The sequence below is a fragment of the Equus caballus genome, chromosome 12 (assembly GCF_041296265.1).
Source record: "Equus caballus isolate H_3958 breed thoroughbred chromosome 12, TB-T2T, whole genome shotgun sequence".
NCBI classification, from domain to species: Eukaryota; Metazoa; Chordata; class Mammalia; order Perissodactyla; family Equidae; genus Equus; species Equus caballus.
The window spans coordinates 36,951,953-36,977,522 of NC_091695.1; the positions used below are offsets into that span (position 1 = coordinate 36,951,953).

Here is a 25,570-nt window from a genome sequence, read left to right on the forward strand (position 1 = left end):
ACTCAAGGTAGATGCTATTGATTGTGATGAAGTTAAATGGGAAGAATGATTCGTCCTTACACACCCCTATGCTAACCTATCCAAATATATGTCAACTTGAAAATTCACTTGCTCTCTAAAATGTACCTGGATTATCTCCTTATGGATGATGTCTCCACTCAAAGGAGGAAGCATGTGATTCAAGAGCATTTTTTTGCCAAACACTTATTGGTCCCCAGGCTACTTTTGTCTTCTCTCCTACAAATTCCCTAAGTACTCGGCTCAGTGCCTCTGCTAAAAAGTCTCAGCTGTTGTCTGTGAAAAGAGTAGCTAGACTAATTAAACGTATTTTTTTCTTTAACTTATTTATAGTTTCTATATAGCTTCTTTGATTTCCAAGGTGCTTCAAACAGGAATACTTAGAGACATTGCAGAGCAGAATGAGTAGCCAACATAAAAACAGAATAAAATATTCCTGATGTTGAAGGACTAGTAAAAACAAAAATCTCAATTATTCCCAATAGGAAAGGTTTCAGGCCAATCATTATCTGAGCTACTGGAGGAAGGGAAATAGAACATAGGGATGACGTAGAAACTCTCTACATTAGAGACATCTTTCCCTCACTCTCAAGATCACATAGGAATCCCATTTTATCTTTTCAACCTTCAGTGTCTCTTAAAAATAATCTTTAGAAGAGTGAAATCCAAGAAATTTGTATTAGTTTACCAAGATCTGTGGATGGATATTGCCTCAGGGGGATATAATATTGGGGAAAACTCACATTTTGTATCTAGGAGCCCAGAACACCGTCAAACCAAAACATTTGACTTAAATTATTCTCAGACATATTTTCTTGGCCTATTTTTATCTAATTTTATAAACTGGCATAGCATAATTCATCGCAAATAAAATTACAGACAATTTAATTTTCCATACTCACCCCCAAATGTATACAGGACTAAAGATAACTTATGCCCAGGGATTGTAGATTCTTTTTAAGGAAATTATGCAGCTTGCTGTGTAGATATTGAGCGGATTCAGACATGTCTCCTTGTCCCATCTGAATGCTTTGAATCTTGTTTGTTGGAATGCCCTCAACAATCCTGCTGGTACTCAGAACATTGCTCATTCTGAAAAAGACCACATGCAGTCAAAATTTGTAGTTAAGACCTGCCACCTTCAACGTGCAAAATACTGTGAACATTTCTGAGAGGCATTTCCAAAAATGCAGCCACCATGCTTCTTAGTACTGAAAGGATTGTATTCAACAGCGTTGTATTTGCACTGGCAACATGTGTCATGTGTAAAACTTGTTAACCCATCTCTCAACAAATCCATAGGAAGGAGATGATAAGCAATCCTTACTCAAGGTCTGGAAGGGCTGGTTCTAAGGTCCTGCAAGATGGGATCCATGGAATATGGAACTCTGGAGTGCAGTACTGGGAGACAGTAAGGAACAATTAGGTGGAGTATGCTGGGGTTTGAACCAGCCTCATTACTACATCCAGAAATTAAGGATGCTCACCATTGTAAATGGACATAGCTATTTAGTTTCTCACATATCTGAAAAAGACAGTGGATTTAGTTGAAACAAGGGATACCTTAAAGTCAGGCAAACCCAGGTGTAAATCCCAACTCGCTCACTTACTTGTTCTGTGACTTCAGACAATTCACTTATATTTTCTGATTTCCCATTTCTTCAGCTGTGATTTGGCAATAGCAATGCTTATCTCACCTCATAAGGATTTTCTGATATAATATAATTGAGATAATTCATCAAAGTTATTTGATAATCTGTCGGAAACATCATGAGTATTTCTAGTTAATTTCCTTTTTCCTCAGAGCAAGAGCAATTTGAGTTTTCTTATTAATTTTCTGCATCACTGTCTAAAATTTCAATATCATCAATTTTTAGAAAAGAACAGAATGGAACTCATTTATTGGCCTTTCTAAGCCTGTTTTTTTTTCTTTTGAAAGCTATGCTATTTTTTAGATATTTAATATGCTAAATGCATGATAAGGTTACAGGAATTTAGAAAATTAGAGAAAAATTCACCTATAGTTGCATTAAAAAAACATAATTGGTAGCATTTGTCACTATTACATTCCAATATTTTCATATACATAAATGATCTTTGAGAGTTTAGTTATGGCTTATGTGCATATTTCTAGATTTTTTACACTTAGCATTATATGTTTGAAGTCTTTCTATTTCTCTCTCTCTCTCTTTTTTGCTGAGGAAGATTAGCCCTGAGCTAACATCTGTTGCCAATCTTCCTCTTTTTTTAATTTTCTTTTTTGCTTGAGGAAGATGAAGCAACATCTGTGCCCATCTTCTTCTACTTTATATGTGGATCACCACCCCAGCACGGCCGATGAGTGGTGTAGGTCCACGCCTAGGATCTGAACCTACAAATCTGGGCTGCTGAAGTGGAGCACACTGAACGTAAACATTATGCCGTGGGGCTGACTCCTCTGTGTTGCTTCTTAATTATCGTTTTTATGTCTGGAGAATATTTGTTATAAAGGATAAAAGTCTAATTTATTAACCATTCTCAAGATGTCATATATTTAAGTGGCATCTTTGTTATTGTAAATTAATATCCATTTAACATTTATAAATGTATTATATGTATTTATAAATTTCCATGTGTGGGAATACTGGATCAAAGCATAAGGATATTATTGTAATGTATTACTCATTCCAAATTGTATGCCAAAAAGGTTTTATCTTTTTACATTGTCACTAGAAATGCTTGGATTATCAGATTATGACACCCTCACTGAAAACCTTCTCTTGTGAAGATTAAATCAGATATTTAAAAATATCTCAAATTAAATATAAAAAGTGGTAGCAACATTTTTCTTTTTCTGCCTGCGACATCTTAGTAATAAAAGACTTTCTTGATCTCTATCTCTTTAGCATCTAGAACATCACTTGGCTTATAATGAGAGAACAACCTTTACTTATTAAATGAATTCATCTTAAGGAATGAAAAAAAAGGTTTGAATTTATTGCTGAAATCTTAAAACAAAAACAAGCAATACCTTTATGGGTAAATTATGAATTTTTATGCAAAGAACAGACAGAATTAATGGTGACACCTGTGGCTCTAGAAATTTCCTGAATTACTTTTGACTACATATCACACACTTGCCTCTGTGAAAAACCTTTCTATCTATGCATTTCAGAATTTAAGAAAATGGCATATTGAGCTTCTGGTTAAGAAAATAATCTTATTTTTCACAACTATTTCATTTAAAAAGGAAGCACTACTGGGGCCGAGTGGTTAAGTTCATGCACTCCACTTCGACGCCCAAGGGTTTTGCCTATTTGGATCCTGGACGCAGACATTGCACTGCTCATCAGGCCATGCTGAGGCAGTGTCCCATATAGCACAGCCAGAAGGACCTATAGCTAGAATATACAACTATGTACTGGGGGGCTTTGGGGAGAAGAAGAAAAAAGAAAAAGAATGTAAGCAACAGATGTTACCTCAGGTGCCAATGTTTAAAAAGCAAAACAAAACAAAACAAAAAAACAAAAAACCCCACTACCCTATCATGTGTATGAGCACATAATCATGTGGTAAAAATTTTATATGGACGGGAAGGAAACAAATGAAGCTCAAAAGAACGATTGTCTCTGAGTTAAGAAGGGAGGAAAGTAGGATGGAGGCTCAGGGCTGAGTCTTCAACTCTACATGCAAAGATTTATTTATTTTTATTTTGTAGCATTGAAGCAAATATGGCAGAAAAAACTAAGTCTGTTGACTCTGGGCAGTAGGAAATGTATTTGTAACAGTATTGTCTGTACATACGTCATTACTAAACAAACAACATCAAGAGAAAATCCTGACAGAACAACTGCCTTGTTGGCAGAGAAAGAAGTTTTTGCTTCACCTCCAGTCCTCACCCCTCGAGCTTGGATCTGCTCCAAATCCAGGGGTTTTGCATATACCCAGCCCAGACTCACACACAGAATCATTGCCAAGTTCCACCACAATATATAATACCGAAATGGAGCTGTGCTGACCTTGTTGTCTACATAAGGCTGCTCAGGTTGTATGTTGAAAACTATCCTAGTTTGCAACATTGTGATACCTGCCCTGATATCAGTTTCCCTACACTGAACCCAGCATATATGGGGTTGAAACCAAAGCATTCATTCCCTGCTTACTCCCTGGCTTCCTGGCTCCAGAATCCACTATCCCCCGTGGAGACAGACACAGCCAAGGTCAAGCACCTGGATGTGTTATCTCCTCCTCCTCCCTGCCAAGGAGCTACAGGCTGGTGGAAAAGCTGCTGACCAGCAGGGTCACAGGCTCCCTCCTCTCTGCAAGTAGTCTCAAGGCCAAACACAGGCTGGTGGGAAAGCTCTGACCAGCAAGGCCATATGCTCCCCCCCCTACCTAAAACCCCAAGTAAAAACCCTTGCTTTTAGCTTTTTGGGGAGTTTGGGATTTCAGCATTAGCTGCCCTCTCTCCTTGCTCAGCACTGTGCAGTAATAAAATTCCTGCTTTCTTCCACTACACCCGGTGTCAGAGATTGGCTTGCTGTGCAATGGGTGAGCGAACTCACTTCAGGTTCGATATCACTTGTATCTGCTTATCTTCCACTGAGTTGCCCTACCCTCTGCAGGAAAGGATTGTTACCATAGGATTTTTGCTCCAGGGTTCTTCATTTCCAACTTTAGGCTAGGTATAGGGGCAGTAGAGATAAGCTAACCCTGATATAACCAGAAGATAATCAACGTCTACAGTGCTCAGAAATACAGATACTTTAACAGCTTCCTGAACTCCTCTGACGGTCCATATTCCACTGTATTTTTGTTTTCATTTCATTCTTTTATTTAGACTCAAACTCTTGAATTGTATTTCTATTAAATAATTCTGGTTATGTTCTTAAGGTGTTCCTATCAAAAAAGAGACTTCAAACCCTGGCCTCTTCCTTCTGTCAAACCCTTTTTGTCCTGGCAGAGAGTACACTTCTGAAAGGTTAGAACAATGTTTCCTTTTCTGTATCTCAAACCAAACAATAGAGAGTGACATACGTGGAAATTAATAAAAGAAACTTTAACTAAATTGGAGTTGGGAAGGCCTGTAGGGAGAGGTCTCATGCCCGATCATACATATCAACTACACCAAACAGGAGGAGACCTCTGCTTGCATCTTCCACGGTAAGTAAAACTGCTTTATGACTGGAGGAAGATTTCTCTCCCTACCCAGCAACAGCCCAGCCCATGAGAAGTCATTGCTGCCCTGAACTATTTTCCCCAAATGGACATTCTTTTAGAACAGTTCCTCTCTATTCACCCTTTTTCTCTACAAAAGAAGCTCCCCTCCTTCTTTTCCAGATTTGCCTAAAGTTTGCCATAGCATGCACATCCTGAATTGCAAATCCTTTGGCTATTCCCAAATAAACTCATTTTGAGATGCAACATCAGGCAAATTTGGCTCTTAAGTTGACACATGTATATAACCAATGTCTAATAAACCAGGTGTAGTGAATGGTGCTCAGCATTTCTTCTTCTAATCCTTATAAGACACAGTGATATACTTGTTATATGTATTGTATAATTTTAAAAATATGGAAGTTGAGAAGTGATCCAAGATCACACAAGTGGTAATTAGTCAAACCATGAATATCAAAACTGTGTTGTTAGAGTTAACTTCAGCAATCCTAAAATTGGCCTGAGCTGTTTTCCTGAAGCACCTGCACAGCACTGACTCTTGGTCAAGGCATGAACCCACTGATTCACAGCATTGCTTTGTAGCCATGGGTGTGAGGAGTTTCTGGGTGGTTTGTAGCAGCTTGTCAACATTATTTATTGATAATAATGTGACTGGTGATTTGCACATGGCTTCAGTGAGACCACAGAATGATTTGCCATTGGGGCTGGTTACATAACAAGAAATATGCCCACATGACCAGCCAGCTATAAAAAGCCCCAACCACCACTAAAATTTGGGGATCCCTGGTTCTGAGGTGTCCTGTTGGGGTTCCTTATCAAAAACAGAACACGCATCACAGAGAGAGAGGGAGGACAACTGGAACTTAAGCCTGGCCTTCTGGACCCCTCGCTGTGAGGCAGTCTTCAACTGGAATGCATATCCTTAGTTTAATGCTGTTGCTGCATTCTGTGTATCCCTGCAAGTGACCCTAACGTTGTAAGCATTGTCCGATCGGATCCTGTGAGTCTTCTTTAGAAATTGGACCCTGTCTATCTGCCACCTTTAGAGCTTTTTGCATCAGAAGCGACACTGCGTTCAAGATCCAGACTCATCTCTAACTAAAAATATTGCTAAGGATTTCCCTATAAAGTAAAAGGATGGTTCTGATAAAGGGGCTATTGAGGTGGTTACTGATCCACTCTGGTTTGAAGCAGAACAGGCTTTGAAATAAGTGACTGAAAATAAAACTTCTCAGGATAATATGGAAATAATAGAAAGCTAATCACAGGATCTAGCGAAAGGGAAGAGTCAGGAACTGCAAAAGTGTGGCAGGTCAGCCAAAAATTCATGTTTAGTGTTTCTGCTTAGCAAAAGCAAAAGTGAGCTTTGCCCTTTATGGCCAGCAGGTGGAGCTCCAACCTGAGGAACCTGGGCAACCAAAACTGATAAATTGGTTACACCTGTTAAAACGGCGCTGGAGCATTCAGAATTTACCAGAACGTATGGGTACATCCTACATACTCAAAAAAGGACAAATGCCTTGCTGCTCCTCCTTTGTCATATGAACAGTCAATGCCTATTTTGCCATAGAAGCACTGCAGGTGCTGGCAGGATCAGAATGGCTATACTAAGACCAAAACAAGCTCCCAAATGGGATGCCTCTCACCTAGGGTTGTGCTTGACACTGAGATAAAAGAGGCACCACCAGAATGAGCATCTTATCTGGCTTTGACCTTCTGACCTCAGGAGGATGTAGAATGACAGTCATGAGGCATATTTTTCTGTAGCTTTCTTTTCTTCTAATGTCTTTGTCTGGCTTTGGTTTCAGAGTAATACTGGCCTCATGTTCTAGGTTGGGAGTGTCCCCTCCTCCTTTCTTTTGTGAACAAGTCTGTAATGGATTGGTATTATTTTTTCTTTAAATATTTGATAGAATTCAAAAGAGAAATTATTTGGGTCTGAGCTTTTCTTGGTAGGAAAGTGTTTGAATATTATTTCAATTTCTCTACTTATTATATATTCAAGTTCTTTAATTCTTTTGGGGTCACTTTGACTTGTTGGTCAGTCTAGCTAAAGTTTGTTAATTTTGTTATTTTCAAAGAACCAACTTTGGCTTCATTGATTTTTTTTAAATGATATTTTTGTTTTCTCATCCTTGATTGTCACTTTAATTTTATTTCCTTATTTCTGCTTACTTACGAAATAGTTTGCTCTCCTTTTTCTAGTTTCATAGGGAGAAAGCTTAGGTTATTGATTTGAGGCCTTTTTGTGTTTCTAATACAGGCATTTAAAGCCATAAATTTTCATTTGAACCCTACTTTAGCTATATCCCATAAATTTTGATATGCTGCGTTTTCTTTTTTATTCTGTTCAAAATATTTCTGTATTTCCTTTTTGATTTCTTTGATCCATAGTCAATTGAGAAGTGAGTGATTTAAATTCCAGTTATTTAGAGATTCTTACAATTTCTTTCTCCTGTTAATTTCTAATTTAATTCTGTTTTGTTCAGAGAACATACTTTTTATTATTTCAATCTTTTAAAATGTATTGAGTATTGTTTTAAGACCTAGCATATGATCCGTATTAGTTTTCTATTGCTGTATAACAAATAAATTGCCACAAACTTAGTGTCCTAACACAATCCAAATTTACCACCTCACAGTGTCCGTGGGTCAAGAGTTGGGCATTGTGCGGATGGTTCTCTGTTCGGGGTCTCACATAGGTGAACTCAAGTGTGGACAGGCTTCAATATCATCTTGGGTATAGGGTCCTCTTCCAAACTCATTCAGGGTGTTGGCAGCAGTCAGTTCTTTGCAACTCTGAGAATGAGGTCCCATTTCTTGCTGGCCGTCAACTGGGAGCCTTCTAGAGACTATTGACTGTTCATTGCCACATGACTCACCCCAAGACATGGCACCACTTCATGGCCAGCAGGAGAATGCCTCTGCTGCTTTGAAGCTCTGACTTTCTGTCTCTGACCTCCAGACCCAGATTTGAAGGACTCATGTGAATAGATCAGGCTGCCCAGGTAATCTCCCTTTGACTAACCCAAATTCAACTTAGCAACTTTATCTTCAAAAGCCCCTTTGCCATATAACATAATATAATTCTGAGAGTGAGATTTCATGATAGTTACAGTTTCATTCAAACTCTGGAAGGAGATTATACAAGAGTGAGGATCATCGATAGCCATTTTATAATTCTGTGTACAACACGGTCAATGCTGGAGAATGCTCCATGTGTGCACTTGAAAAGTATGGATGTTCTGCAGTCAATGAGTGGAGTGTTTTAATATATAAATGTATAAATGTTAATAAATATATGTAGTTATATTAATATATGTATATGCAGTATATATATAACTGATATACATTTCATTTGTTGAGTCTTATTTTAAGATCTAGCATTTGATCTGTATTAGTTTTTATTGCTGTACAGCAATATACACATACATATCAGTTATATATACATATATAAATAGACATATCTATCAGTTAGGTTACATTGGTTGATAGTATTGTTCAAGACTTTTAATTCCTTCCTGATCTTTTGCATAGTTTTTATCAATGACCAAGAGGCTCTTGAAACTCAATTATAGCTAGTGAGTTTTCTAATTCTCCTTTCAATTCTATCGGTTTTTGCTTTATATATTGTGGGGTTTTGCTGTTAGGTACACATTCATTTACACTTTTATCTTCTTGCTATAGTGACCCTTTTATCATTATAAAATACCCTTCTTTCTCTCTAATAGTATTTCTTATATTAAAATATATTTTATACTCTCTTATGGTTATGGTTTGTTTGGTATATCTTTTTGCAAATGCAAATAACAAATAATTTCTGAAAGATGAGTAGTTCCCCCTCACTGATGACACATACAGACACAGGTTGCAGGCACGAATTCCTGTTGTTAAGTTACCTGCTTCCAGTGCAGTTATCTGGGGAGACACAGTTAGTATACTGGCCTGCCTTTTCGATTTATATGGGGGAAAAATTACTCCTCATTATCACCACTGGATTATCACCACTGGATGCCAGTAGAGTCACCTGTGCGGAAGCTCTGAGAAGACCATTAATTCCAAAATCTTCCTCTGCAGCAAAGGGGAGAGAAAATACATTTACCACACAGTCTGACACTCTCTGTTTAGAGCACTCTACAGACTTTCCTTGAAGAAATGAAAGATTTTATGAGAATAATCAGGTGCAAAATCCTGAAGGTGGATTGAGATTAAAATTGATTTTAGTCATAGAGGATCAAATTGGGGGAGGAGAGGTGGAAGAAAATAGAGGATAAAACTAAAGTTCACTGAGTATCTTCTATGTGCCAGATGTAATGGTAAGTGCTTTACAAATGCAGTTTCAATAAATCTTCATATCTCAAAGTAGACATCAATCTTGTTTCACTAAGGCTAGAGGAGCATTGCTGCTTAACAGAAAAGATAGGGATGGCTGACTTGACAATTAGGTTGAACCTGTAAGTATTGGCTTCAAGTGTTGCCTAAAGGGCTGGCTGCCTTCTCGGAGAAAGAAGTCAAAGCTGAAGAGAGGCCCCGGGGAAACTGTGGCTACTGGACAGTTTTTTGGATAATCACGATGGAAGTGGTGGTGTGGTGGTGAAGATATGGTAGCAGGGATGAGGAAAGAGAGCTAGAGTGAGAGGACAGTGGGTAGAATACACTGATTGTGGGGTCTGGGTCATATTCCTCCCCTGTGGAAGGATGTGGCACCATGTAAATGACAAACCCACTGGGATAATGTCCACTGGGAAGGTGGAGTTCTCAAAGGAAGAAATCTGTGTGTATGTGTGTGTGTCTCTTTCTCATGCATGTGTGCACACACACACGTTTATCGTCTACATTCTTTTAGGGAGCAGAGCGTATTCTTTATTCTGTGCTCAAGCAGCACCATAGTGCATGTGTAACAGCACGTTAGTGCCTTGTACAATCTTTCTCTAATTTTGTCATCACAATCCCAACAGATTGTGAATTCCTTGAGGCTAAGGAGTGTATCTATCTTTTTCACCTTTGTAACCCTGGCATCAAGCATAGTAATGGGTACCCAAAAAGTGTCAATAAATGTTGAATGCCCATAATTAGGCAAATAAATAAGAGGAATGGTGTGCATATGCGTGTGTGTGTGTGTGTGTGTTTGTGTATGTGTGTAGGGGGATGCAGAAGAAAAGGAGGAGACATAATGAGGAGAGAGTTTGAAGACAGAGCTAAAACCAAAGGAAGCACCATCTCACTCTCAGATTGGAAAACAGGACAGGGAAAACGTTGCAGCATCAGATCTGATACAGTGGGATGACCTTGATACAGTGGGTCACGTCGGGAAAACATGAAAAGATCTTTCAAAGGACTGGAGCTCATATAAAATTGAGGATCTCTTTCCCCACCTGTGTGTGTGTATGCGCACAGGTGTAGTTGTGTGTGTTGAGGCTTAACCTTTACACTTGAACAATTGTTCTTTCTTATTTTGAAATCAGAAAAAAAAATGAACTGGTTGTCTCTTAATAACAGTACGCACTCAATTAACTTTTGTTTGCTTCTTTGTTTTGTTTGCCTATTTGATGAGGGGAAGGGGAGTTCAAATTTAGGTTTATATCCATCTTTGTTGACTTATTTTGTGTTTACAAGGAAAAGTAGCAAAACGAGTTTTCAAAAAAAATATGTAATTGTGGTGTTGTGATTTATGATAAGAAATATATATTTGATCTTCCTCCCAGGTCCTGGCACAAAGCTCTCAAAATTCATGGAATTTCCTAAGTGAAAGAGTGGTAAAGATATCTTTTATTATGTTAATGAGGTGACTTTGGGAAGCTCCTAGGTAACCAAAAGATGGTGGCTGGTTGCCAGGGCAACCAACCTGGATTAGAGGGTTGGAACTTTCAGTTCTATCCCTGGACCTCCTGGGAGGGGAGAGGGGCTGGAAATTGAGTTCAATCACCAGTGGCCAATCATCACTATATAATGAAGCCTCTAGAAAAACCCAAAAGGACAGGACTGGGAGAGCTTCTGGATTGGTGAAAGTGTGTAGATTTGGGGAGAGTGATGTACCCAGAGAGAAGATGGAAGCTCCACCTCTTCCCCTTCTTTACCCTACACATCTCCTCCATCTAGCTGTTTCTGTTATATCCTTTTAGAATTAACAGGTAGTCTATTAAGTAAATGTTTTCCTGAGTTCTGTGAACTGCTCCAGCAAATTAATTGAATCTGAAGAGGGGGTCTTGGGAACCTCCCAGCTCCAGCCGGTTGGTCAGAAGCACTGGTAACAACCTGGGCTTGTGATTAGTGTCTGAAGTGTGTGTGTGGGGGCAGTCTATTGGAACTGAGGCCTTAACCTGTGAGATTTGACGCTATCTCCAGGTAGTGTCAGAATTGACTCAATTGCTTGGGGGCATTGGAAAAACACATGTCATAGTAATCAAATAAAGATTTTATTTCAAAGCCAATTACTTATGTAGTTCCTGAGACTTAATTGTAGCTGGCTGGTCTGCATGGACTAATGAATGAAATACATGTGATGAAACACCAGCGTCTACTGTAAAAGAGTTTGAACACCTCAATAAATCAGTTAACTCTCATTGGCAATTAAGGGGTACAAGAAAAAGGTGTCTCCTTTACTTAAATCACCATGATCCACTGAATCACGTTCTGCCTGGTTTTCTGGGAAAGGTCTGACTATTCGGCCAGTCTAGTCAGTGGTAATTTACAGTTCTGTACTTTGACTGAGGCCAATATCAGGCAAATGAAGAGACCCCCATTGAACACATATACTCAATGACAAGAAAACAAATATTGGTTGATTTTTTTTAATGTTCATTATATAAAAGCCTACGTTTCAGGGAACTCAAACTTTGCTTTCTTAAGTTGAGTCTCTTTGGGTGGTTTCCATATATCATCATAAAACCAAATTTCCGATGGATATTTTCCTTTTTTCCCTAAAAAGTCATTAATTCTTCATATCCAGAGTCAGAAGGTGCTCTTGGGGGCATGCTGGATTTATCCTTATAACTCTGAGGCAGGAAGAGCACACTCTAGAAGAAACAAAATATGTCAGTTCTTCAGACATCACTCAGGTTCAACCATATATATCTTGATGCCATTTCCACCAAACCTCATACTTGGAACTCTTAGCTATTCCAAGATGAGTATTATATGTCATTAAGTTCTTTAAATAATTACTATTTATTAGCCTTGTATTCAGTCTGCTAACTCTAATAAAATTTTGGATAAATCAAAACTTTTTAATTTTTGAAGACATGAGTCCATGATGCTGGTAAGGTGGTGTCTCATGGACTTTTAGTCAACATTTTTGAAAGTGTTTTTTAAGAGTAAAAAAAATTTAAGATCACAAGAAGGAAAAATCAGAGAATAGGATATTTATCGAATCCAATCACATTTGCGAATGCCCTTCACCAAGTCAAGACTGTAAGGAAACTAGTGGCTGTAGTAGACAGTGTTCCTGCCTAGAAGAGAGGCAAACCAAGTTCCACTGAGCTGAGCACAGGCAAACTCATAGCATAATTCTGGACAAGTCATTTAACTTCCTAGGTTTCTGCATTTACAAAAATGGGAAGATTGAACCAGTTGATTTCTCAGATTCAACTGTCTTCCCACTCAGTGAATCTTCAGCTGGTCAGCTACTCAATTGCCATCTGTTTTTCCTCATCCAACTGTCTTCCACCACCACCAAACCACCTCCTATGTATATCTCATGACACACATTTGACTGTCCCTTCTGCCACTCTTGATGACATGGCTCAACACAGACTAGAAATGGAGACACACCAGGTAAGACTCAGGAGCCCGTTCATACACTCACCCCAGGGAAGTCAGAGTGAGCCTGCTTCCACCAAACCACAGCAGCGAGCACAGCTAGGCAGAATTCTAGCACTGTACAAATCAGCATTATAGACATGGTTCCCTGAAATGTAGGAAATATGAGGTTGGTGGTGCTTGAGTCAACTGAAGCCTTCATGCCTTGTTGAGAGGTGATGGTAGAGATGAAGACTGTCTCAACCATCAGAGAATGAAGTAAGGACACCATGAGGAAGAGAACACTGCTCTTTCCAAGACTAGCAATTGGCTCAAATGAATTCCTTTTTCTCATTTATTTCCTTGAGAGGAAGAGGAGGGATGAGCAGTAACTAAATCACTAGCCCCCTTTATACACCGTGTTCTTACCTCTCTGAGGTATAGCTAAATCTGATCACGTTGTCCACTCAGTGAGGAAGCAGAGTGGTGTAATAATACCCAGAACTGAGAAGCAACAGCTCCCATTCTAGTTTCACCTTTATTGCTTAGTGCTGTGTGAACCTGAGCAGGTCTCTACTTCTCTAGCTTCTATGTCCTCATTTATCAAACATGCATAATGATAGTTCCTTCTCAGAGATTTGTGAGAATCAATGAGATTTTAACTGTGAAAGTTCGTTATAAAATTCAAAATGAACATCCAATTCTGTATATCCAAACTCCTTTGGATGGGCTTCTATTAGCCAAACTCCACAGTTTTCCTTCCTCCAATAACAATAGTCATTATCAGTTAACATTCTCCATCTTCCTATATTTCTAATTTAATAAATCAACCTCTGTAAGTTATAATGAAAACAACACAATGTTGCTTTCGTGCCTGATCTATACTGCGCATCACTTTGGTAACTGGAAGGAGAAACCCTGACCTTCAAATCTCATATTTCCTAGTCTCCATTTCTCAGTGCTGGGCCTGATGTCTGCTCAGACCAAATTAATTCCCCACTGCACATACATACATGTTTCCTTGTTGACATTTCCTGATCACTTGGGTCTTCCTGCCATCTGCATCTTTCTTAATTCACTACTCCATGTACCAAGATTGTCAGTTTGACAAACTCATATTTTATGCCTCTAATAATAGAATCAATTTGATTAGTAAGAAACTCTATCAATGAGTTTCAGTTTTTCATCATCAACCTTGCTTGACATTTACTCTTCCATTCCACCCAATTAGTAATTATGTAATCCCATAGCCTAACCCCTTTATCTCAGTCGTGTAGCCCCCTCTCCTTTACACAGCCTTGGCCTTCTCCCAGATGCTCAAGCCAGAAAGAATAAGAGAGGTTTTCAAGAGAAGGGAATATAAGTAGTCACAGCTTTCAGAAACCTTATAAGATTGGAATGTCCTGTATAAAAATACTTACAGCCAGAATAGTTTTGGCCTTGAGGCAGTCATTATTTTCATATAAGCTATGATAGTAAGAATAATCCCGTTCAGTTGGTATATGCTGTTTGTCCAAGACACACGTCCAAAAGGCAGGACCCAAAGAAGCCAGTATGACAGAAAGGAGGATGAAACCCACCAGAGCTGATAGAGAGCTCAGAATGTTTGCAGCTAGGCTGCTCTGAACCTGAAAAAGAAATGTTGCGTAATGATCACTCTTAATGAGCAACACATGTCTCAACCTCTTTGCCAGTGCATTGCAAAAATTTATTTTCCTATCTCTATCTCTTAGGAAGTCTAGGATTGATAGACCTAAACCCAGTGCCTACCAACATCTCTGAACTTAAAAGGTAAATCTTGGCTAAGTGAAAGAATAAGTGAAATGTTCCCCCCTATGCAGGACTTCAGTAGAGTAACAGAGAATATTGCTTTTCCTAAATTCTTTATCCTGGACTGACAGCAGGGGTCCATGAAGCTATGCCTGCAAAATCCCCAAGAGAGTGTGACCAAAGGCAGGTGTGGTTTCTCTCTCCCCAGACTCATTCAGAAACCCCTCGTGGAAGTATGGGCCACACAGAGAAGTCAGGCAAAGCAAGTCACACCTCCTTGCACACAACCTCTCTTATAATCACACACACCTAAAAATAAGTATGGAGACACAGTTCTCAGTCTCAGGAGGGCCCTAGAGTCTGGACAGATGTATGGATGGCTGTAGGCAGAGTTCTAGACTCAGGCCCAAGGATGGTGTAACGTGTGAGCAGAAGTGTGAGGTAGAAGAACGAGTTTGGAGTGGATGTCAGGAGAAGTCACAGTGATAGTTTTGCCTCTGACTTTCCTAGCTTTCTTGAATATTCAGTTCCTCAGTTTCATTTCCCACTCTGGGTCTCATTTCTACATTTAAGAAGGGAGGGGAATAAATATACTGATCTCAGAAATGGCTTCCCTTCTACCCCAACTCACAGAGGGGGAATTGAGCCAGGACCATTCTGAAAGCTGTAGTTATAGATAGATGTGGTCCAGGACACACCCAATAGCCATAAATTGGAATATTAGTTAATCCCATCTAGTCCCCTCTTCTTTTAAGCACTCAGTAATTGTAGCTTTGGGGGCACAGTAGAGGATAGGTGGGGCATTTTTCTTCTTCAAACACCAGTTCTCCAAAATAATGACTAAAGCATGTTTCTGGGCCTTCTGATAGCCAGCAACATCCATGATGCCTGGAGTATATATTTCTTCAAATAATTTAGGTTTGTTCTGGGAGAGCCCTCTTCTTCAACCTCAAAAAGGGCTGGTATAACGTGTGACAACAGTAGAATTCAATACAAGATAGATGACTCTGGTGAGCCTGAGCTTGCCCTAAGATCTCATCTTGTATCCTTGTGCTTGCTGCCATATTCACTGTGATATCGTTCTTTTCTAGAGTAAGAGCCCTATATGCTTCCCCTAGAAACATTATTCTCATACTGTGCTATTCCATATGGTTTTCACTGGCCACACAGGCTACTTATATTTAAAATAAACTTAAATGAAAGTTAAAATTCAGTTCCTCAATTGCACTAGCCACCTTTCAAGTTATCAATAGCCACGTGGGACTATCATATTGGACAGGATGGCTATTGTATTTCCATCCTCACAGAAAGTTCTATTGGACAGCACTGGTCTAGTTGTTTTGAGTGTAAGGGAGGGTTCCAAATAATCACCTCTAATTGTAATGAAAGAAAGAGAGAGATTGTCATTGTTCAGAGCATTCTTCCTAACTTCTTGCTGCCTTTGAGAGAGATTTATAGCCAGAGCTTCCAAATTGAGTTTCTCTGCTACTATGTTAAATGGCATTCTCACACATGACACCCAACATCAAACTACTCCAGGGATATAAGATTGAGTGGAGACTTGGTGAACCTTTACAGATTAGAAAAGCTTCTCCCTATAATCCAGCTTTCCTCTCCCTGCCACTTCCAATTTGATTTTCCCTGGAAAGCGTTAAAGCAGGCAAAGACATTTTCTTAGCCAATACAATTGACTAATGACAACTTTCAAGATTCAAGAGTTCATACTCAAATCTAACAAAGCATTAGCTTTCAGATCAGATAGATAAAAGAAGGAGAGATAATTCCTCATACTAATGACATTTTGACTGGGTTTTCTCAAAGGTTTTGACAGACAGGTTTAAACAGTGACTCTATAACACATAAACCTCTTTATAACACTGTCAGCTTCTTCATCCTTGAAGACCTAAATTTAAAGGACAGTTACTACCAAAAGGGCATCACATGGAGGCAGAATTTTTCTAGACTGGATTCCTGAGCACTGGTCTAGGATATAATACAATACCCCAAATGTGGACTGTGATTTAAGGTACAGAGGTTGGAGAAACGTGAACTGGGCAGGAATATAGATGAACCCAACCCAACTCCTAACCCTGCCTAATATCTACTCTGAAACTTGGTTTCCGACTCTCCCAAGTGGAGAGATTGACCTTGAAGAGTTCTCCCCAAGTTTCACTTCCATCCATCAAGTTGTGGGTTATGGTTCTCATACTCACCAAAGGCTTAGTGGACTTTTTCTCTGTGATGATTGATAGAGATCCAGAGATGACAAACTGCTCAGAATAGAGAGAAAATGACCCGGTAATTTTCCATACACAGATATAGCTACAATGTTATTATCATAGTGTTTATGGAAAACTCCTATGGGAAAAGCCCTGAGACTCAATGACCAATGATGAAAGACCCAAGTAAATACTTAGATACAGCCTTTTGCCCATAGAGTATTCAGAAAAGCACAAGGAAAGGCAGATATGAGTAGGAATCTATCCCAATAAAAAAAAAAAAGGGCCTTGGAAACCAGGAAAGAAGTTTCTTTTCAAATGAGAGAAGAAAGTTTTGGAGTCAGATGTTATCTAGAAAAGAACACGAAAGCAATGGTATGGAAAAAGAGAAGAATAGGGGAAGCTGACAAATATGGGAGGACAGAGATGTACATTTTAAATTAGTGGCTCCAGTGACTAGGGTATAATGGTAATTGAGAAAAGAGAAAGTGTGAAGCTGGATGGCAGAAAACCTTTACGGCTACATCCAGAAAATCAAACATATGGTTTTCACTCTCTAGAGTATTCAAAAGCTAATAGATTTGGGGCAGCTAAGTAACAGAAAATCTTTTGACAATGGAAAAATGGCACGGAACAAAGAGAAGAGAAAATTTGTAGTTCCAGTGGTCCCAGCATTAAGGGGGACATTTAGGTCTTCCTAAACAAATCCTGGGTCTTCAAAATTGGACAAATGCTTCTCCAAATATGGACTCAGTGACTTAGTGCTTAGTGATTTGCTTCCAAAAGCAGAGTATGAAAAGAGGAGGGAGGAAAGTAACTTTACAGTGGAGAAGACTGGCAAAAACTGTCTCAGCCACATGATCAAGGTTAACTTCATCAGTGACAAATCATGTTGATAGTGCGTACCCTTGAAATGAATTGATGATAATGACACTTCACCTCTGTCGTCTTCCACCTAAAAATCCATCACCATAGTCTAAACATGAGAGAAACATCAGATGGACCAAAATTTAGGGATATTCTACAAAAATCATGTCAGTGCTACTCAAAACTATCAAAGTCATCAAGGACAAGGAAAGTCTGAGAAAGTCTAGAGGAACCTGTGGAGATATAATGACTAAATGCAGTATCTTTGACAGGATCATAGAACAGAATAAAGACCTTTGGGGAAAAGTTGTGAAATCCAAATAAAGTGTTGACTTTAGTTAATAAAAGAAGACAAAAGGACCAGTTAAAGAAAAAGGTGGACTTTGGGATGCATCAGATAGAGAAACAAGTGTAGAAAGGCAAATGATAGCTACTAAGTTGTGAGAAGCTGACAGAAAAACTGTGAAAGAAAAAGTTAATTGTGAGAAAGACTCATCCACTTTAATCTAGAAGAAATATGTTCTGTGAGAAAAGAACCACTGAGGTCCTCTTGATGCCACAGATTTGAAGCTATTTCAGAGGAATTTCCAGGCCATCACTAAAGCACAGACATTGGCTCAGTATGCCCTGGGTGCCCCTAAATGCAACAAAAAACATTTTCAAAGTGTTTGGAGATGAAAATGCTCCTTCCTCCATGATTCCCACAGATACGTGTGGGTTTCTCTGTAAGTGCGCGATGTCTTTCATTGGTGCTCAGTTTACTGTATAGAAAGTGCCTGCCCAACTTTACTTTACTTCACGGATTTTTACCTAAACCTGGAGAGAAGCCACCTGCCTCATCATAGCTCAAGATGATGGAGTGAAAAGTAAGATGATCTCCAAAAGAAATGATTATTTTGAGTCAGCTATGAACTAGATTTAAAATCAGGTGACTTCTGCCCTCCCACCACACTCAATTCTTCCCTGGACTACACACAGAAGAGAAGAAGTTCTACCATTGACCCCTTGCTCCTGGCAGACAGAAACATAGCAAGGTGACGTGAAGAGCCTAAACTACTGGCTTCGTCCTCCCACTTCCATCCCATGTTGCCCTCCTAAGGATCTCTACTCACACACAAGGCTCCTATGAATGGGTAAGCAGCCTTCAACAGAATAGAAAACGCTTGGGTAAAATGCTGAGAGAAGGAAGCCGATGCCAAAATAATTCCCAAACTCAACACCATCATCCCACACAGGATCTGGATAGTCTGTTGGAAGAAGTGAGATGGAAGATTAAAATCAGCACTTGTAAAGATCTCTTCATTTCTTCCACGGTGCTCACCTTCTGCAGGATCCCAGCGAGGATAATGTCACTGTAAAAGTTCTGGAGTGAGAACTGTGAAAAGATATTTTGGAGTAGATGCCGTTGTGCCACAGAAAACTACTGCCTTGGACCATCTGGCAGGTACTCAGCGAGCCTTCAGGCGTTTCTGCCTCTCTGCCCTTGTCTGCTCACGACCCTTCTCTCAGCTCATAATGAGTGTTAGAATCTGTTTTCCCTGGCTCTCCAATTCCATTGCTACTAACTTTCCTTCTACCTCTTACAGGAACAGGGAACTTCTGAATGCCCTCACACTCTCTTGAGCACTGGCGAGGGAGGAAGCTCCTCCTTACATCCCCCAGACCCCACTGGACACAACAACATAGAGTCTTGTCCTCTTTAGTTTGCATTCCTATAGCTGAGGATTCTGAAGTTCTATATTATGAGGTAAAGTTTTCTTCCTTGACATCCACCTCAGACATTTATAGCTCTATAAATATTTACCAAGCAATTTTCTAAACCATAAGTCATATGAGCCTCACAGTAGCCACATGATTGTATATTTTAGGCAAGGCAATCAGTCCTACTAGATTCTGAAACCTGGTCAAATGGGTTGCCTCACCTCAGATCATACACCTGCAGAGACAAGTCTAGGAAGCAGAACTCTATATTTTCTTCCCAGTCCTAGATATACCCTTTCCTTCCCTCCTCCCTTCACTCTTAAAGAATTTCTTTAATAAATCATGCATGAAATGAGGGAAACAAACAAGAAGTAAATATCATTTCTGTTCTCAAAAGGGAAGGAGAAAAGAGGAGAAGGAAGTTCATTTTTTCCTGTAAGTTGTAGTGAGGGGAAAACTCCCTTCAAAAAATCAGTCAGATTATTAAGCATGCAATAGGTGAACACACAGAAAAAAATGTATATAAAATACATAATTATTTACCACCGTTTCTTTTATAAAATATATATAGATGGGCAGCTTTTTGTATGCCAATTACACCTCAATAAAGTGTTCTTTTGGGGCCGGCCCGGTAGCACAGCAAAGTTCTAACATTCCACTTCTGCGGCCCAGGGTTCGCTGGTTTGGTTCCAGGTGTGTGTGGACCTACTCACTGCTTGTCAAGCCATGCTGCGGCAGGCATCCCACATATAAATTAGAGGAAGTTAGCTCAGGGCCAATCTTCCTCAGCAAAAAGAGGAAGATTAGCAGCAGACGTTAGCTCAGGGCTACTCTTCCTGAAAAAAAAAAAAAAGAAAGTGCTTTTTTAAAAAATTTCTTTTTCTATGCAGTGGGCTGGCCCCATGGCTGAATGGTTGGGATTCTGTGGGCTCCACTTTGGCAGCCCGGATTGGTGGGTTCAGATCCCGAGTGTGGACCTGCTCCATTCATCAGCTATGCTGTGGAGGCATCCCACATACAAAGTAGAGGAAGACTGGCACAGATTTTAGCTCAGGGAAAATCTTTCTCACAAAAATAAAAAAAGAAAGAAAATGTAGAGAAATATTTTATTACTAAAATACAGAAGCAACAACAAAAATCCTCAATTTCTCATATTCAGAATAGGGGAAAAAACATTTTTAATACTATCTTATAGGGAAAAGTTCTGGGGAAGGTTCAGATGGCTCTCTAAGTGGCTTCCTTTGGTCTTCAGATCAACCTGGAGTCCCTCTGGCATAACTTAAGGGTCTTCACACTCACAAGGGATCTCTGTTCCCAAGATATACACAGTTTCTTCCCGTTCTCACTCCTCCGTCCCACTCCAACATGTTCTGAATTGGGCTTACCCCGAGAACTTTGACCTCTGCCTTTAGATGTTTCTTCAGGCTGTCCTGCCTCTTGTTGGTAAGTTTGGGATCCTCTGTTTGGAGGAAGCTGATGCCATTTGGTGTGAGAGCTATGAAGGTCTCATTGGTCTTGGGTTGTGACATCATGATGGTGCTGCCAAGGCTGGAAGAGAAAATAAACTCTGCACTTACAAAATACAGAGCACCAAGGTTTGACTCCTAAAACTGCAAGCCAGTACTTTCCCATTAGCCCAGACTTGACTTGTCCTTTAAGGAAGGAAACTGGTAGTATGGAGTTGTAAAAACCACAAAATCTTGGTTTCATGAATATTTTTCCATAATGTTTGGCACAGTCCATTGATTTTAGGTAATAAACACATCACAGAGAGGCAGCAACATGAATATTGAGAAGCCTTAATGTTCAGAGGCAAGTGGTCACACAAAAATTGCAATATATAGAAATTTCTCTTTCCCCTAATCCTACCTACATCAATTGAATTGCCATATATCTGATGAATTTCACCCTCAAACTCCCCTACCAGTCATGAGATGTAATAAGGGTTCTATTTGCCAACCTTTTCCTAGTTCAGTTCTGTACTGCTCAGACTCTCTAATTCTGCTCATTTTCTTTGGTCTAATAATAATAATATTTATTAGCATTAATCCTAGATATTTTTATCATATTTTACTAGACGTTATCCTGCAGTGTCTTCAATCCTTACAACAACCTGTGTGTTTGTTAGTTAGTTAGTTAATTAGCAAGACCACGTAATATCTAGGGAGACCCAGAATCAAAACATTTACTAGGAACAGAAGTAATACACATTTTGCATATATGCATGGCATAGAGTTAATGTTGAAGAAATATTTGCAGTTATAGTTATGACTCAGGGCTGTTCACACAACTGGGAAGTCGTACAGCCAGTGTTGGACCCTAGCTATCCCTGAAACTGGAGCCTTTGCACAATTCACTAGATCATGCTGCCTCTTCCTCCTTTCCACTTGGCAACAACAGACTGTGTCAGGGTTTACTCAGTGTGGAGAAGCAGCTGTATGCAGTGGTTTGAGAACAGAATTGGAGTCGTAAAACCTAGTTTCAAGGCCTGGATCTTCTACTTGTCAGCCTTAATGAGCAAGATCCAAGATCAGCTTGGATCTCTCTTCACTGCACCATTCTCAGCGTCTGGACTGCAGAGTTTGCCCATGGCCTGAGAACATCTGAAGAGGCAAGAGCTGCCCTCCCATTAATTACACGACCTCAGAGTAGGGCCTCACCAAGACCGTCAGAACACAGCAGAAATGCTTACAACCTGATACGCCTTCCCTTTGCCCATTCTATTTCCAAAATACTCCAGTGTCTCTTAACTTCTCTCAAGGAGCTTCAAATCAAATATCCCCTCTACAGGAATCACAGCAGGGGACTGGTGAGTGAGAAGTCTCCCAGCATTGCCTACCTGTGCCCAAGGATCAGCCCGTTGGTTCCAGCTAAGCTCTCCAAAGCTTCCAGCAAGTTTTAACTCTGGGTTCCTATACAGACCTTTCAGAATTTCTTACTTGTCTTTATCTTTTGAAAGTCACCAGTCCTTCCTTAGTCCAGTGTTTACAGCTACACAGGATGTGATACTTAGAGACTGTCGATTTGTGAAATGTACCCACACTTCCTTTTTTTCTAAACTCCTAGCATCTTCAGAAAAATCACAAGTAGAACCAGCTAATGATTGGGAAGATATGGGAGTCATGGAGCTCTATGTGTGAATTGCTACCTCAATACTTACTAGCTCCTTGTGTTAGACAGGGTGTTTTCTTCTCTCAACTTCAGGTTTCTGATCTGTTAAATAGGGCAATAACATCAACACTGGAGATTTGTTATGAAGATTAGAGAAAGTGTTTACAAAAGGCTTACTGCTTCCAAGGAACATTCAATAATATGTAACTAATAATAGTAATGTTGATTGTAATAGGAATATTGACAAATGATAATATTGAATAATATATAGCTAACCATAGTAAGAATGACTAATGCTTTTCAGGAGCATTCAATAGTATATAGCTGATGATAATAATAGAACACAGAAATATATTTGTTATTTATATATATATTTTCTTTTTTTCCAATTCTTTAGGCTCTGGGCAGGTCAAATATGGCCTTCCAGCACCCACTGCCCCCTAAAGAGTCACCTTCTTCTCTGGTCTCTCTCTTCCTCTAGCAATAGCTCACCGCCTTCCGGAAAAGTTGGGCACCTTCAGGGAAGTGGTGAAACTGGGTAGGGACATAGATGGGGAAGATTCAGCAGGACCTTGCTAAATTCAACAAACTCACCTTGGGACAGTGTTGTGAAACAGAGGTTCCTGTGCCCCTTCAAGCCCTTAGGTGGGTGTTCTTTCGAAGCTGATTTTGATGTATGGGGCAAGAGCACCAGAGTTAGAGCCAGTCACAGCGGCTGAACCACCCCACTCCACAAGCTCCTTCCTTTCCTCGGGGGATGCCAGAAGGAACCTAGGAACAGAGCCTGAACCATCACTGTCACCTCAGGAGGCCATGCTTCTGCACTTAACTCCATACATTAACTCATCTGGTAAAGAAAGGAGTTAAGAAACACCATGAAGGTTGGCTTAATTCTCAGGACCAGAATGACACAGATTACTAAATGCAATCCGCTTGTTTTAAACTTTAGAGATGAGTCTGAAGAGGAAACAAACTTACCCAGAAAGCTGTGGAAGAGCAACAGAAGAACCTCCACCCCCTCTCTCTTGGGTTCTGGCGCCCCCTCTCATCTCCCAAGTCACTTGCTGGCATTTTCCCATCATGCCTTGGCCCTGATCACCATCCCAGCACTCAGTGAAATAGTGAGGTACAGCTCTCCTCCTGGGCTTTGACAAAGAAGGAACCAGCCCTTTAAGGGACAACCACAACCACTTTCTATAACCAATTAAATCTATCAAACCAAGCCAAGATTCCCTATCCAGTCTATTTTTCTGTCTGTACTATAATAATTTTACATGATTTCAGAGAAGTTACAAGGATTGCATGAGATAACACATGTAAGGTACTTAGTACAGAACCCTACAGAGCCGTGACCCACTAGTGGTCTGTTTAATGTCTTTCCTTTACACTTTCCTCATCCAAACTCCCAATACCAATCTCTGCCTTACAAAGCTTCATCTCCCTCCTCCTTTCTTATTTTTATTTTCTTTTCTCGTGGGTTTCAGTAATGTCTGAACAAGAGACTCCTCTCTCTATGCTCTCAGCTTAGACCCTTCCTGCCTCGACCATTTCTTGCTCCCAGAGTCTGAATTCTGCTAACCCAGCTTGGAAGGAAAAGACAAACACAACAATGACACATGCTGATTAATAATTTAGGACAGGGCTTCTCAAAAGAAGCACTAATGACATTTTGGATTGGATAATCCTTTGTAGTAGGATGGCGGGGGGAGGGAAGGGGTGCTGTCCTGTGAACTGTAGGATGTTTAACAGGATCTCTGGCCTCCACTCACTAGATTCCAGTAACAAGCCCCAACCCAGATATGACAACCAGAAATGTCACCAGATATTGCCAAATGTCCCCTGATGGAAGAGGAACAAAATCTCCTCACCCTCAAAGTGAGAACCACTGATCTAGAAGCACAAGGGTTTTCTGTGACTTTTGTGTAAAGGCATGTGTGCAAGAAACAAGGCATTGTTTTTGTTTAACTCAAGTTAATTTCTTTACTCTTAATTGTGTTTAAAAACATATAAGATAAAATTCACCATCTTAACTGTTTTTAAGCCTACAGTTCAATAGTGTTAATTATATTCACATTGTTGTACAACAGAGCTCTAGAACTTTTTACTTTCTTCTAAAACTGAAGCTCTATACCCATCGAAGGGCAACTTCCTATTTTCTCCACCCTCAGCCCCTGGCAACTATCATTCTACTTTCTGTTTCTATGAATTTGACTACTTTAGAGACCTCGCATCAGTGGAATCACACAATATTTGTCTTTTTTTGACTGGCATATTTCACTTAGTGTAATGGCCTCAAGTTTCATCCATGTGGTAGTGTTTGACAGGATTTCCTTCTTTTTTAAGGCTGACTAATATTCCATTGTATGTCTTTTGTTTATCCATTCATCTGTCACTGGGCATTTGTGTTGCCTCCACCTCTTGGCTGTTGCAAATAATGCTACAATGATTGTGAGTATCTTTGAATCTTTTTGATATCAGGTAATTCATAGATCTCTTTTTCTTTGAGGTCAACTTCTAGAGATTTTCTTTTGGTTTGGATGGGCCATGTTTTCTTGTTTCTCTGTATATCTTGTGATCTTTTGTTGAGCTTTTGGCAATTGAAAAAAAAGCTACCTCCTCCTGTCTCTACAGACTAGCTTTGTAATGGGGAAGATCATCACCAATCGGCATGGCTAGAGATTCTGGAGACCTCTCAAACTTTTTCTGGGGATGCACCTTCTCTGAGCTTGTGCATGTAAGCCTCCCAGTTAAAGAGCTTTGCCTGTTTTTTCCTCTGGAGCCTATACTCTCTTTCTTCCTCTGGTGTGTGTCTGAAGTACTACAGTCTCTGTGGTGCTGTAACAGCCATGGTGTTTGCCTTTGTTCTCAGCGACTCCCAACCTCACATCCAAACTATGCTGATTCCCATCAACACTCCGAGTCAGGCGAGACAATAAACCAATCCTTCTGGCAGGCCCTTGAAAAACCTGAAAGTTGGACACATGGTCCAC

General features: G+C 39.9%; 1 protein-coding gene across 3 annotated transcripts; it reads right to left on the bottom strand.

Annotated features, from left to right (window-relative positions):
* Positions 1 to 11,950: 11,950 nt before the first annotated feature.
* On the bottom strand, positions 11,951 to 23,696 carry LOC100061154 (membrane-spanning 4-domains subfamily A member 6A). 3 transcript variants are annotated; one of them, XM_070228753.1, is made up of 8 exons: positions 23,559 to 23,696; positions 22,630 to 22,682; positions 20,855 to 21,017; positions 18,881 to 19,015; positions 16,896 to 16,952; positions 14,334 to 14,540; positions 12,980 to 13,081; positions 11,951 to 12,191 (listed from the first exon to the last, which is right to left on the bottom strand). In XM_070228753.1, exons 1-8 carry the CDS (start codon positions 23,649 to 23,651, stop codon positions 12,096 to 12,098), a joined length of 906 nt encoding a protein of 301 aa, XP_070084854.1. In that variant the 5' UTR covers positions 23,652 to 23,696; the 3' UTR covers positions 11,951 to 12,095. The 3 variants fall into 3 exon arrangements, with proteins under 3 accessions (XP_070084854.1, XP_070084855.1, XP_005598250.1); XM_070228754.1 differs by lacking the exon at positions 23,559 to 23,696 and adding an exon at positions 23,175 to 23,427; XM_005598193.4 differs by lacking the exons at positions 22,630 to 22,682; positions 23,559 to 23,696 and adding an exon at positions 22,309 to 22,509.
* Between the last annotated feature and the right edge of the window lie 1,874 nt (positions 23,697 to 25,570).

Bases quoted from the DNA above. Each gene is read 5' to 3' on its own strand.
- LOC100061154 (XM_070228753.1), bottom strand. From the start codon at position 23,651: ATGCCAGCAAGTGACTTGGGAGATGAGAGGGGGCGCCAGAACCCAAGA. The intron at 21,018-22,629 runs GTAAGTATTGAG...TTTCTCTTCCAG, and splicing joins CTGTCTAACACAAGGAGCTA to CCTTGGCAGCACCATCATGA. The intron at 14,541-16,895 runs GTGAGTATGAGA...TTTCTTTTTCAG, and splicing joins AAAAGTCCACTAAGCCTTTG to GTTCAGAGCAGCCTAGCTGC.